Here is a 15,429-nt window from a genome sequence, read left to right on the forward strand (position 1 = left end):
TAAGTGAGACCCTGCCTCAAAATAAAAATAAGAAAGACTGGGGATGTAGCTTAGTGCCTTAGTGGCAAAGTATCCCTAGGTTTGATCCTCAGTACCAAAAAATATGGCAAATGAAAATAATAAAATAAAATAATAAATGAAAAAAAAAGAGAGATCTGGGGATGTAGCTTACTAGTAGAGTAACCTTGGGTTCAATCCCCAGTACTGAAAATTTGAAAAGTAGTATGGCAATTGAACATGAATTTTTTAAGAGTGGTTCCTGTGTTTAGTATTCAGTGATTAAATATGCTGATGTTTAATTCCTGGCTGTCTGTACCCTGTACTTCTAACATTATCTCCTTGGTGGGAGCTTGTCTCTACATTTCTGATATGAACTTCCTTTCCCATCGTCTTTATCTGTAGTCATCCCTGGATGTTAATTGTGAAATATTTGAAAGATTAAAAACTCCGTGTCCATTTTTTTTTTGATTTAGGAAATAGGGACGATATTGGCACATGGAAGCCAGTGGTGAGTGAGCCTGATTGCATCTTTCAGTTGCTATTCTTTTTCCTTCTTGTCTGGTGCTTTGCTCATTGTTCTCCCTCTTGCTCCAGCCCAGAGTACACCATTGGTTCTTACCTGTGATGGGGGAAGAGCACATTGTATGAAAAATGCTTGGAGAAACTTACCTTGGAGAAAAGGAAGACACATACCCTTCATATCTGAAAACTCATGGTATGGAAGGGAAGAAGGCCTTATTCTCTGTGACCCCAAGCAGTAAAATTGGGTCCATGGGTAGAAATAAGAGGAAGATTCCAGCCCAGAGGAAAGAAAAACTATTTGGTTATCAGAAATGGAATGTGCTGTCTTGTAGTGACCCTTTGGCAAGTATGTTAGGGATAGAATCAGATATGGCTTGAATGGGGAGTTCATTCTTCTCTGACAAGTTGAAGCAAAGTATAAGAAAATCTGGTTTATATCCCAGGATTCCATAATATATTGACAGGGATGAAGCAGCCTTTCTGGGTGCTACCTTCTTCTCCTAGAGTCAAGTGGACCTTACTTTTTGAAATTATACTCTGAGGCTTTGACTCTTATGTGTGGCCTCTGCTTTTATGTGGTATTCCTTGTGTGCTCTGCTCCATTCTCTCGCAAGAACCATTCTGTCTACTGATTTTATCTCATCTTATGCTCCTGCTAATCATGGCCTCCACTCATGGTCCCTCTAGTCATCCCCTTGCCCAGGGCTCAGCTCATAAGTGTGTGGCTAAAGCCAGGAGCTGATATCTGGACTAGGTTAAGTCCTTTCCAATAGCTGTGATTTCATGCATCTACGACTCTTGCACATTTGGTTTGGAAGATCTCAGTATTTGTCTTGATTGGACAGTGAATCCCACTTGGGGAAGGATCATGGAATAATCTCACCACCATGCACCTCCTCTGTCTTTTCTCTTGTATAATCTTCATTGAATATCAAATTAGAGGAGAGTCTCAGGAAATGTATTTTGACCTGCTTGGTTGGATGAAACCTATCCTAACTTACTCTTGTCTTTTCCTCCTTTGTTCCCTTTTACCCCAACCCAATACCTTATTGCCATCAACAAGGTCACTGAGCAAAGCTTAGCTTCCCTACAGACTCTCAGATCAGAAGAGGGGGCCAGTCCTTCTTTGCATCCATGCCGTTCCCATTTGTTTCAATGATAAATTGTTTCTACTAAAAGAGAATATAAGTTTTATAGATTTGCATATTGCAGAATGTTTTGCTATATGAAATATGTTTTTTTTAATCACTTAAAGAAAACTACAGGGGCTGGGGTTGTGGCTCAGTGGTAGAGAGCTCGCCTAGCATGTGTGAGGCACTGGGTTTGATCCTCAGCACCACATAAAATAAATAAATAAATTTTAAAAATAGAGGTATTGTGTCCAGCTACAACTAAAAAAAAAAATTAAAGAAGAAAAGAAAACTACAGTGAAAAGAAAAGCGTGATGAAACTTAAATTCATGTATTCTTCCTCAAGTGACCTGGACTTAGTGTGACTCATGCAGAGAAAGTTTGGGCCGTGTTTCCAACAGTGGGAGTGAACACTTAGCATTGCCCTCCACCCACAGCTCAGTCATCACATAGGAGCAGAATCAAAATGTCAGTTGCTAGGCTGTGCCTGCCACTTATGCCCAGTGCTCCTCGCTAAGCCCTTTGTCTTCCTGGACTAAGATCCTTAACCTTTGTCACATCACTGACTTGGAGCGTCTGCTCGATCACCTGGCAGAAGTGACGCCAGCTCTGGAGTACCTCAGCCTGCTGGGTAATGTTGCATGTCCCAATGAGCTGGTCGGCTTGGAAAAGGATGAGGAAGACTACAAGCGATACAGGTAAGTGTCTTACGGTGGGAGACAGGGAAAATAATGCCTTTGGTGGATGACATCATACTGTGAGTTAGGTAGCTGATGTTTGGTAAATATCAGTGGACTTCCCATGACAGTGTTTAACGTCTACCTTTTGGAAACCTAAAGCCACTGTCTCCCTTTGTTGGGGTCACAGGAGCCAAGAAGGATGCAAGCTGTTGGGTGCTCTAGGTCAGGAGTTGACAAACTTTTTTTTTTTTTTTTTTAATAAATGGCCAAATAGTAAGTATTTTAGATTTTGTAAGTCGTGTGGATTCTATTGCAATTATTCAGCTCTGCTGTTTCAGGGAGAGGTAGCCATAAATTAATTTGTAAATAAATGAGCTTGACTCTGTTTCAATAAAACTTTATTTGTTGAAAAAAAAAAAGCAAAAGGCCAGATTTGACGCAGGGCCTGTAGTGGGCTAACCTCTCCCCTATATTGTAAGGCCTTTCTGTGATCACTTTTTGGAGAGAAACCTCTCCATAGCTTAGGGAGCTCATGTACAATTCCAAAAGGAAGTCCTACAGGCCCATATTGCTCCTCTCTAAAACTAGGCATCAGAGTTCACTTTGCTGGGTTCCGAGTAAGAATGCTTCTCTTTATTCTCTGTTTTCATAAACCAACTGCTTTGAAACCCCTGATCCAAATCACCTCTCTTAGGGAAAATTATCTTAATCTTATCTGTTTTACTAAATTCATTTTCTTTCCTCCTCATTTTAAACTCAATGTGCTCTCATTCTTGATTATTGCTTTATAAATATTTTAATGATATTTTGTATATGTAGCTTCTCTCTCCATCATGAAATAGGCTCTCATTAATATACCACTTGAATTAATGTGAGAGGAAGGTGGGTAGGGGAGATAGATTTGGAAAGGCTGGGGAAAGAGCATAAAGATTTGAGAGGAACTTGTTCTTTTGGAACTTATATAACAATCTGTGGCCATGCATGGAGGAATGTAGTGGGGTCATTCATTTTGAATAAAGGGAATGCTGTAAGAAATACTAAGTCTATTGAACATTGAAGATTTTTAAAAATACATACACATATAAGTAGGTTAGGCTGCAGCAGAAATTCAGTTATATTTCTTTATACAAAGAATTTTGTACTGTTAACTTCATTTTCTAGGTTTCATGATTAATTTTGGAGAGGTCTTAGTCTATCCTTAAATTATCTTAGAATAAAACTCTAACCCTACTTTTTTAAAAAAAAATGTAGTAAATCTTTCTCCATCATGAAGATTTTCATTTGGAATGTGATACTATACATCTGAACATGAGTTCTGCTACAAGTATGGTTAATGTACAGAAGGTAAATACTTAACACATTTCTGAATCATCACTTTAAGTTGTTTAATCACGTAGAACTTAATTCACTTCTGGAACCCTCTTAGCAATTTTGAAGTATTTAGTAGCCTGATTTCAGGTGTAAAGGGGTCACTTAAAACTTATTCAATCTTCTTAAAGATGTATCTTGGATGGTCAAGAGAGCCCACCAAATTTTCCCAAGTAAGTATTTTTAGTAAACCAAACACTGGTAAATTATCATTTGTTTTCTAATTTTTTTCCCCAGATTTTACTAATTCTATAAAATAACCTAACAAAATTTAAATATGTATGTGTGTATGTATGTGCTTACTTATATGAGTCTGATATGAGTCTGTGTGTCCATATCCATACATGTTCATTCATTCATTCATTCATTCATGGAATCAAAAATTATGTGTAACTCTAACTGCAGGCAAGCGTTTTTTTATTTATTTTTCCCAGAATGAGAGACGCAGCATGAGGGAAGTTTTCAGTTCCATGCTATTTGGTGTGATCTCAAACAGAGGCATATAAGGTTGTAAAATGAAAAAAATAAAAATAAAAAAGCTAATACTATTATTTTGTTATCGTAACTGGTCATATAAGCAAAATGTGAAGACCCATAGTGTAGTGTAAGAGATCAGATCAGAAGATCTGACGTGAGGTCCATTTTTGGCAGTGGGGACCTTTAAAATGCCGAGGACCATTTTGATCTGTGGTTCCTTAATGACCTTTGAGTCATCTAAGGCATTCTCATTCATTTGGTGGCAAATCCAATAGAACCCTCCACTGGGAATTCTGATGTTTAATTGGCTCTAGCATTCTGAGACACTCTACTCTCAAGCGGCTGCCATTGTCCTTTACCATCTCACATCATTTCAAAGATTCCCTCATGTATTTCCCTCACTATTATATGTACTTGAACATGTAGAAAAGAGCTTCCAGTGGGTACGGGCTGGTCTTCCTTTCTTCTAAATCCTCATCAACACCCAATATAGTGGTGAACATGGAAAAGGGCCTTTGTAACTGCAGGAGACAGTTTGAAATTACCTTTTCTGCTTAGAAGCTGAATATTAATAGATAGAGGCAGGGACCTTTAGGTACCTTAGATGTCCACTGCCACTTGGGATCAGATCCATTTGGGAGTGACAAAGGCAGTTAATAAGCAAGAGACTGTCATTCAGACTCAACACAAGTCCTGATTATGGGTCATGATTCTTTGGGGAGGGCTTGATTCTATGTGAGTACTCTATCTCCTGGGCTAGCCTGGGCACCCTCCACGCCTGTCCTCTCCATCCCTGATCTGTTTCCCTAGAAGTACTTGAGGGATGGCACTGGAAAGGCTGGCTGTTAATACACATATGCTAAAGTTGCCATGAGGGGCTGGATCTTAGAGCTTACATGCAGCCAAAATCACATCTGGTCAAAAGTTACCTTAGAAAATCCATGCATCACCCATAACAATGGCAAGATGCTTACACTCTGAGAGAAGCAGTAACTAAGAACAGCAGAGGGAATGTTAAATGTGAGTCCATGGGGTTGCACATTCACTGCACAGCATCTGATTGCAGAGTGGAATGGTAGGTCGATTCTCCAGCCCATTTAAGTTTTTTATTCGTTTGTTTATTTATTTTTATTTTTCATTGTTGATTTGATAAGCACTCGCCCTTGGATGTCGAAGAGAGAAATGGATGCATGATGCAGTTCCATTCTTGTGGCCTGTGAGCCGCTCTGATTTATTTATTCTGGAGTTTGTGCTCCATTTGCCCCTGAGAAATTTTAGGGTTTCACAATATGACTTTTGAATTCAGAGTTCCTATGGCATTTGCATTTATACAAAGCAATGCAGCTTTGTTTTTTGTTTTTTTTTTTACTTCTTTTGGTAAAATATTTCCCGGCCCTTCATCCACAAAGCGTGAGGTCTACCTTCTTTCTCACTGTTACCCACAGTCTAATAGTGGAGCCTCTATGTAAATTTATGTGACAATTTTCACTAGAAAATTGCTTTAAAATGAATGATATTTCTACAGTTTACTGTTTTTCACTTTAAGTACATTTTCTGACAATATGTCTTCTATTAATCATTTAAGCAATAGTAGGAGCCTTAAAGGAGTGTATTCAGAAGCAAGAACCCATGGTTCATTTAGTGCTGTCTAAAAAAATTTCTTATTGATTGGCATCCTCTGTGGTTATGTGATGTAATATTTATAATATGTCACCCAGCCATACATCAAAACAAGTGTGTCTGTTGTTTCATTTCCATGGGAGATGTTGATTTCAAAGGGGTCAGCCCCGTTTTAGGTCACATTGTGGCCAACCACTGGACCAGAAATGGGAAGTGACTAGATTTATGTAGCAATTGGAAATGGCATCACAGATCCTCGGGTTTCTGTCAAGTCTTTCCTCCCCTCCCCCTAGCCCACCCTTCTGGCTTCCTCACTTACCCCCTGTGCACCCAGTTGGATTTTCTTGGCACACATCCCCACAGTAAAACAGGCTCATTAAATTTCTATGTGAGCATGAACATACTGCCGAGTTGTTGAGTAGAGCCCTGGCCCTGCTGGGGGCAGGAGCGAAACCGTGCCTGGGGGTTCCCTTTGCCATTCATCATAGTTCATGGCTGAGAAATGTCCATTGCCGCGTTACTATAGAGCTTAAGCCTGCCAAGTGCTTTGCTGTGTGGACACAGTGCTGTTGTTTGGGGATGAATATTGAATAGAAGTGAAGGTGGTCACAGCAGCCTTCGAGATTGGGGCAGGAAGAGAGCGATGAGGCAAGTCATCTAGGCCTGGACCACCAAGGTGCTAAGAAACCACATGGGGCTTCTGTGGACGCCCAACACCAGACACAGTAAGGAATCAAGTATGGGAAGCTTAGGTGCTATTGCTTATCTTCTCTTTCAGCCCTCTTTTCCTCCTTTCTTTTCTGCAGAAAGAACAATGGCCTGAAGGTCAATAGTCCACAAGTGTTGGACTTCACATTTCAAACAAGGGGGTTAGGCTCGTGGCTCCCAGCTCCCTTCTGTTCACTGAACCTTTGTCATGAATTCTCTCCTGCTACTGCCCATCACAGGTCGAGCCTCTCCTTCCTCCCCCCTCCCCCGCACATCCCTCTGTATTCCTTACAACTTTAAATTATTTAGAATGTGACACCCTTTCTTTGTTCCCCAGTAGGGAGCAGCCCCTGGGGCCTGCCCAGTGTCTGTAGCACTCAGCCCAAGGGAGGGAGTCTGTACCATCTGTAGGCAGTCCTGGGCTGCCACCATTTCCCACTGAGTAGGGAGCTGTAAAACTTGTGGCTTACACAACCCAGTTAGCATTCTCCAGCTAATCTACAATCTGGGCTTTGAAGATCACAAGAAAGCAAAGGTCACGACCCAGAGATCAAAGTGACAGAAGCCCACGGAGTAATTGCCTTGCTGGTTACCCTCTGTAGAGGGCCTTGGACTGTCCTGTGGGTGTATTGTTTGCACAGAGACTTCAAACATGTTGCCTGTGAACTGTGAGGGAAATCAGCTGGCCTTTGCCAGTTGTCAGGCGTTCATTAATGCTGTAGGTGAGCTCACCTCGGCTCATTAGAGTGAGATTATTGTCATCTCTCTGAGCATCTGGAGCTATTCCACTCGTAGTGTTTGTTCATTACTTCTTGGTCTTTATTGGCTTTTTCTCACCACCCTATACCTGGAGGCGTGGGGGGGGAGGTGGTTATATAAGGAAATTGGTGTAACAAGATGGGATAGTATGAATGTATTTATTGTAAATCAATTCTGAGGCATGTAGACTTTAAGCAAGGTAAGGTTCAAAGGAGACTTGCATGTCGTTTGGCCCAACCCTCCATGGTGCAGATAGGGAAACCGAGGCTCTGGAAGGCCACAGAAACAGAACTAAGATCACCCAGCAAAATAAGCTCACTGCCTGGGTTCTTTCCTGTGCCCTGCTGGCCCCAAGTTTCTCATTATGAAGCTCTTTCCTCCTTTTAATTTTCTCCCCCTTTCAAAAGCCTTGGTCTTTCAAATAAGCAGCACATAAGCCATTGCTAACACGTTTTCTTTTATTAATGAGACATATTTAGCAGCTGATCAGTGCTTTTGATCAGAAGGAGATAGCCTATGTTATAAATGGAGTGGATGTCGTTAAGACAGCAGCAAACAAGTGCCACATTTTGCTAGCATCCTTGCCCAGTTCTGTTGTGCTTTGTGAAGGGTTAGAAACAGTTGTTGGGTCCCCTGTGGCTGCCTTTTGGAGCCTAGGTTGTGCATTTGTAGCTTCTGCTGTGTCTCCCAACTCACTGTGCAAGGGGAAGTGTAGGATGCCCTAAGTAGGAAGAAATAGAACATGTGCCCAGGAACCCCAAGCCTGGCCCCTATAAGAGCTAGAAGCTTAGAGCTGAGTGTGGTGACACCTACCTGAAATCCCAGAGACTGGGGAGGCTGGGCCAGAAAAATCATGAGTTGGAGGCCAGCCTTAGCAACTTAGTAAGACCCTCAGCAACATGGCGAGACTCTGTCTTAAAATTTAAAAACAATTTTTAAAAGGGCTGGGAATGTAGTTCAGTGAATTAAATTCTCAGTACCAGAGGGAAAACAAACAAATAAAAAAAAAACACCTGGAAATTTGCTATTTCTCCAATAGAATGTCAGAGAAAGAAACATGGTGGCCACCCCCACTCAATACTGCAGTTACTGGAGACCCATCACGGTTTTTCTGTGACTATATCCTCTTCCTGGGGTAATAAGTTGGGGTAGGAGGAAAGATCAACTCTCTCTTTGAGGTCTACATGAAAAATGCCAGAGCACTGGGATTGGAGCAGGGAAAAAAAGTTGATTTTTGGTACAAAACAAAGAGAAACAAAAAGCTTTCCAGATGTATCTTTTCTCCCCATTCCAATCTTCCTCTCTCCTTAGAGGAGTACTTTTAAAAAAATGGAATATTCTTCATGAAAAGAGAGAGTACCTGGAAAGCTCTGGGTGCTGGTCTCTCACTTTTGAGAAATTTCTTTTTAGACAGAGACAAATGGGTGTTTAAACACCTTCCCAGGGCCCCCTGCTCTCCTTTTGATAACCTCACCTTCCATATCACAGCCAGGAGTGGCTCCAATTCCCACCACCCCAGCCCTAGGGGTTTCCCCCCAGCCACCTTGAGAAGGTCAGGAAAATTGGAGTTGCCCTCTGGAGCTCTGGACGTGAGACTTGGAACTTAGACGGATCTCTTTTCATTAAGCAGTGCCCCGGCTTAACAAGCAGTTTTATAAATCTGAAGCTGTCTCCGAGTGTCGCAGGATTTATAGACGGAGGTTTCTGCCATAAAGTGGTTTATGATGGCTGCCTTCTGTGTTATTAGTAGCTGTCTCTTCCTTCAACCATTGCTGTTTGATAATAGCCTTAAAACACCCAGAATTACTTACCTGCAAGCCCCATTCCCGATAGCCCCTGTTGACAGTCTGAATAAGTTTACTGCCCTTTTGTTGTACTTTACCTTCAAAACAAACTGATTGAACCATCAATAGCTCTCGGAAGCTGACAGAGGGACGTCATCTGGACTAGCCCTTGTGATTGCAGGTTATCTGGGGGAGTTAACCTTCCCGCATTGTTAACTGAAATGTTTTATGTACTATGCAACTTTAGGATACGGCTGTGATAACCCCAGTAACTAAGTAATACATCATGGTAAAGAGATTTTGGTGCAACAAATAACCCTGGATTAAATTTACAAGGGTTGAATTGATATTGTAAAAGCCTTCATTCTGTGGCTTCGGGAATCCTCTCTTGTATTTTTATGGCAAACTTGTATTACACTCAGGATTGAAGCTGCGCCTTTTGACACCCTGTCATGACCCAGAACAAAGGGAAATAGATCTCCCAAGACCAGGATGGGACAGGCAGGCAGGAAGCCCACTGACTTATCACTTGGCAATAATGTGTGGAGCCAGAGCTGAGCCATCATGGGGCAGGAGGATGTGGTAGACCAGGCCACTGTCTGAGCTGTGCGAACCACAGACACTGGGCCAGGGCGGATTGCTAGCGGGACCTGGGAAGGAGACCGTGGGCCGTCTCACCACGCTCATAATTCCCAGACTGTTATTCTTCGTGCTGTTATTTTCACGAGGACATTGGTGCTCAGCAGGACAGCAGCAGCAGCATCACCTGGGAACTTATTAGAAACATAAATTCCAGGCCCCACTCCAAACCTCCTGAATCAGAAACTCTGGGGATGGGGTGCAGCGATGTGTGTTTTAACAAGCCTCTGGGGGCTGCTGATGCCTGCTCAAAGTCGAGAACCGCTGTGCTAGAACATAAGCTCATTGAGAGCAGAAACCTTCTGTTGTGTTCATCACATTTTTTTTTTCCTCAGCAGCTCCTGGCAGGTGGTAGCTGCTCTATAATTATTTGTTGACTGTGTGAGTGAATGGAAGAAGGCACCTCTAGCAGAGGCACTTTGCACCCTGGGCCGAGCCTCACACCCCACTCTTGGCAGTGAGTCTCCCCAGTATCCCCAGACCTCTCTGAGCAGCGACCCCCTGGAAGCCCAGGCTGGCCCCACAAGGTGGGAGTCCACTCACCCTGAGCTCCGGGGGTGACTGGCAGCCTGCGACATGGGCTGTCTCTTCGATTGTATGAGAAGAGCACTCAGAAAACAGCAGCTCTTTGTCATCTAAAATTTCTAACTAGCTTAAAAGCCAGCACCTCTCTCTGTCTTTCTCCTTTGATTTCAGGGCTGTGATCCAAAGTGAGGCGAAATGACAATGTGCGGTCTGTTGTCATCGAGGTTCCTGCCAGCCCCGTGAAGGCATCTTTCACTCCATCATTAAACATTGGCTGATTTTCTAATACTGATGTTTTCTTCACCTGAATATTCATCTTTTCCCACCCTACACTTAGTGGGTGTCTTTACTCCTTGGAGCGTCACTCCTGACATATTGTTGCTGTCTGTACATGTCTTTATTTGAAAGACTCTGTTGTCATCGAGACTTTGCCGCTACAAGCAGAAGATGGAAGTTTTCTCTGACAGTGTGAGGCGGGTGGGGATTCTACTGAGGAACAGAGAGGACATCGGGAACCTTGGGGACACTTTCCTGATTTTGGAGGCGGTTATGGGGGGCATTTGGAGAGAGAGAGGCTTAGGGAGAGACAGGAAAGGGGGTGATAGATGGAGGCCAGGGAGGAAGCAGGAAGGAGGGAGTCCAACTCCAGGTCCTGAGGCTTTGGGGTGGACAGTGCGCCAGGGGAAAAGCCTCCCCGAAGAAGTTTTGCGCTGTTCTGACTTAGACAATGAGGAGCGCGGAGGCTGTTACTGGAAGCTTTTAAACTGTTATCTCTGGCTTTTGAGTGATCCCTCAGGTCTTTAATCTGGACAAATATATGAAGGGAACTTGGAGATAGTATCACCTTGAGAAGGTGGGTGGTAACTCTGGGAGCCCCAGGCTCATTGCATACCCCAGGCATCTCTGCTTCCAAAAGGCTAAGTGCTTGTGGATTTGGTTCTTTGAAGTCTGTTTGAGATTTTCTGTCCCTTCTTTCCCCCTTAGATTTCAGTTATTCAGAGAGTATTGCAGGCCTCTTTCTACCCACTCCCATAACTGCTCTGGTCATACCCTCTGGCATTTAGCTACATTGATTTCTCATTTCTCTGTATGAATTTATCTTCCCCATTACACTAAAAACCTCTTTGATAGCGGGAACCATATCATAATCTCCTCCTTATCGCTAGCACCTGGCACATAGTAGATGCTCAAGAAATATAGGGAAACTAGAATAAAGGGTTATGTTAATGAGTCTGTTCTAATGTGAGTTTTTAAGAAGTGGTGAGGGTAAACAAGGAAATTTGTCCCTGCCTTCAAGAAGCTTATAGTTTGGCTAAGGACATCAATGAACACCAAGAAAATAGAGAAGTATGGTATTGACAGTGTATTCTAGGAAAGCTGAGGGAGAAGAAAGGGATGTGGGCTAGAGGTGAAGAAGTAACTTTTGTGGAGGTTGGGGCTTGATGATGGGTGAGTACTGAGGTGGTTGGTGCGGAAAGGAAGTGACAGATTTCCTTGGAGCTAATCCATTGCTCTTGACAGTGGCTACTCACTTTTTCTACTTAAGCAGGATAGAGTCTAAACAGTTGCTTGTTTGATTGATGGAGCATGAGAACTTGATGGAAAGTATCTGGTTTGGTAACTCACTGATGTGGGAGAAGTATAGACGGGTGTCTAGATTCTGTATGGCCAAGTATATCTTCTCGTAAACTCCCTATCTATATCACTTAAGGAGAGTCCATCACCCACATTGCCACTGGCTTATTCCTGCAGTCCATAATGAATACCAAAGCGTCTTCGCAAAGGGAAGAGAGGCCACCGAGCAGTTGTTGGGCTATTAATATCCCCTTTAAATCAACTCTCCTTACTTCTCCTTGATAATCTTCATAGTGCCAGTGTGGCTATAACCCAGTGATGATATCCTCAGAGCAAATGTCCTCAGGATCCCTGTCTGTATCCTTGAGGAAGCATTTCTCATCTGCCCCTGTTCCTTACTTCTCCCATGGCTGTCCTGGTTATTACATTCTTGTTGATTGTCTGGATGGAAAATAAAGGTCTTGTGTCTGAGCTCCACATTGAAGACATGTTATCGTCTCAGAGATGAGACTGATGCAGAGGACTCTCAGGAAAGGTGGTGACATAAATGGTACAATCAAAGGATAGCTCGATTTTACTGGGAGCTCCCTGTGCAGCAAGCAGCCGGGTTCACTATCCAGAATGAAAGAAGGGGACTATATTGATAAGGTCCTAATGGCTGATTCAGGTAAGGGGCATGGGTCTACCTTCAAGTGAAGTACAGACATTAACATGTGTCTCTTAAGTTGACTTGTTTCTAAGATAGAACCATTTGAATGATTGTTCATGCATCGTGAAAGATGAGAGGTGATTTAGCAGCTGAGATCTAAATCGCTGAAGACATACTGGTAGATTCCTAAGGCTGGTTCTGGTTCTAATTGCCTGGTTCTGGAGTCTTAGCCCCTCCCTTCCTGAGTCCTTTCTGACTCTTCTCTTCCAGATGCTTTGTTCTGCACAAGCTGCCTAACTTGAAGTTTCTGGATGCCCAGAAAGTAACCAGACAAGAAAGAGAAGAGGCATTGGTCAGAGGGGCCTTCATGAAGGTGGTGAAGCCCAAGGTGAGCTACCTACTCACTGTTTTTCATGAGAGATTTATATATCAGGGCACTGGTCACCCTCCAGAGCATGGAATAACATCCTCCCGTGAGTTTAGAATGCAGGCTGGATCTCACATCAGGGATTCATCCATCGATGTACTTTGGGCCAAATGTGAAATGGCGTTGGGTCTCCCTGGGATCCAGTGTAAGGGGGCCTTATTTGTAAAATGATCTCAACTAATAAAGCAGTCCATGCAGCTCAGAGGGAAATCTGAGGGTGCATTTTAGGCCACCTTCCAAAGTTTCCATAGTGGGGCCTCTATAGGTCTGGAGCTAAGAAAGGAGGAAGCATTGGAATTTGCCTATTTCTGGGGTGGGAAGGATCCCTACGGTCCTCCAGAGCAGGCTCTTCTTTCTTGCAGCCAAAGGGGAGCTAGAAATGAGTGATCCCCTTCCATGACAGGGGCGAACTCTGCAGCTCCTGAGATACTGTTAGCACACAAGGTGATGCTTTTTGACGACATGTCCTGGGGCTGGCGTGGGCTCACCATGTGTAGCTCTCCAGAGGTCATCAGATGGAGTTTGCTGACCTTTCCTTTACCAGCTGAGTCTGTAGGGAGGCAGTGTACGTGACATCCTAATGGCTATTTCTATGAGGCAGGGGAGATTAGGCTTGGGGTTTTGGATTCAGACACATGGATATTTTCTTGAAGGCATGTACAATGATCTCTTTTGGAAGAGTTTGGGTCCTTTCATGAAAACAGAGGCTGGGGAATGGACACAATGACCTCTGATGACCCATTTGGAGAACCATCAACACCCTGGAGCTCTATGGAGCTATATAGTCACCTCCCATGAGATTGTAGTTTGTGTGTTGAAAACACCGGCACAGAAACCCTAGAGGTCTAGTTTGTCCTCACTTATTGACTTATGGCCCTCCGTACATGTCTTGCAAGTGATTAAGGGGGAGAAAGAAAAAACAAACAAAAGCCAACCAGAGCAGAATAACGAAACCTCTTCCATCACGTTGCTCAGTTGGCAGCAGACCTCAGGCCACTTTCCTTCCCTGAATCCATGAGGTGCAACTGATTTCCCGTTATGCTGAATAAAATTGCTAACAGTTGTGGAAATATATGATACGGAGGGTATAATACTGGCAGATAAATGTATTGTTACCTGTTTCAGCATGTGGGAAATTAATCGAGTGATTCATTTCATAGCTATTAAAGTGTTAACAGTTCTCCTTATTGAGGCACAGATTTGACATATTGCCCATGACTGCCTTTAGTTATTCCAGCTTTTGTAATTTTGTCCAAATGAAAGAATTTATTTCTTGGCCTCCTTCCTTCCCTCTCTCCCCCCTCCCTTCCTTCCTTTCTTCCTTCCATGAAAATATTCCACAGATAGCTGACCCCAGCGAAGTACAGCGCATAAACTCTTTGTAATATTTTGGGTCCTAACCTGCCTGCCCTACATTTCCCACTTTCATGTGCACACCATACAGAGGAGATCAGGATTTCTCCTGCTGTCATTTGCCTTTGGCATGGGAAGCTCTACATTATCATTGGAAATCCGAGGAGTAATAATTGGAGCATCCACTGTGCTTAGATGGGGTGTTCAGTGTGTGCCTACCCTGTTCCAGGGATCCTTGTCTATAGGTTTGTGGAACTTCACGTAACCCTGTTAAGGTAGGAGAGAGGGGCCATTTGCTCACTCTGCAGATGAGGGAACTCAGGCCAGGTCGCCGGGCTAGGAATTGCTAGCCCTGAAGTTGACCTCCGTCTCCCTGTTTTCTTACCCTGAGCAGTGAGCTAAACATTTCTCCCTGTGGATCTCTTTGTTCAAACAAAACTTCACAGGAAGGCCTAAATGAAGAAAACAGATAAAAGTAGGACTGTTTTTGTTCTGTAAAACGGGTGGAGGGAATTGGAATCCTCTCCTGCCTTTGAAAGTGACTGGGAATGGCTTCTTCAAATCTGGCGTTAGCTATTTCTCAGAGGCATTAGCAGCTTCAGTGTTCCCAATTAGTTTCTAATCAATTATAGAATTGGCTCATGTTTGTGTGATTGACTCTAAAATCCTTACTAAACTTCAAAAATGCCAATTAATTGTTTGAGGAGAGAGACAAAAATCTAAGTGTGGAGACCTCTGGTTCCCTTTTTGTAGTGTCATATGATTTCCAAACCAGAGAGGACTTCAGAAATCACTCAGCTGACTTTCTCATTTTGTGGATGTGGGGCCTGGGACAGGAAGCAGCGATGGGAGCAGGGCCTACAGTCCTGAAGAGGCACCTCTGGGACCAGACCCGGGGTCTTGGGCTTCTGGTTAGGTGTTCTATTTCCACCATGCCCCTTGGAGAGCACAAGTGGATTCAGTGTTAGTGGTTTTGCATCACACCACATGCCTCTTGAGTGACAGGCGATTCCCTGTTGTTTTCAGAGATCCACAGTGAGAGAGCTCCTTGCTGAATTAATAAATTGCCTGAAAAAGGCTGGTCCTCGCCTCTTCACAGTGTGCACTCTCTGTTCCTAGGCACGTGTGTATAGCCACAGTCTGTCTCTGTGCACATATGCATATGTATGCTCAGGGAGGCATGTGTACACCCAGAGTCAGCTTCTAAGAGAAG

General features: G+C 43.4%; 1 protein-coding gene across 1 annotated transcript in view; it reads left to right on the plus strand.

Annotated features, from left to right (window-relative positions):
- LRMDA (leucine rich melanocyte differentiation associated) overlaps positions 1-15,429 on the plus strand; it is a 1,037,232-nt gene that overhangs the window by 579,914 nt on the left and 441,889 nt on the right. The window contains exons 4-5 of the mRNA XM_081267524.1: positions 2,226-2,350; positions 12,707-12,824. Coding sequence (XP_081123650.1) covers positions 2,226-2,350; positions 12,707-12,824 — 243 coding nt within the window. The remainder of the gene's footprint in view (positions 1-2,225; positions 2,351-12,706; positions 12,825-15,429) is intronic.

The sequence above is a fragment of the Spermophilus citellus genome (genome assembly GCF_964194105.1).
Source record: "Spermophilus citellus genome assembly, chromosome: 15".
Lineage (NCBI taxonomy): Eukaryota > Metazoa > Chordata > Mammalia > Rodentia > Sciuridae > Spermophilus > Spermophilus citellus.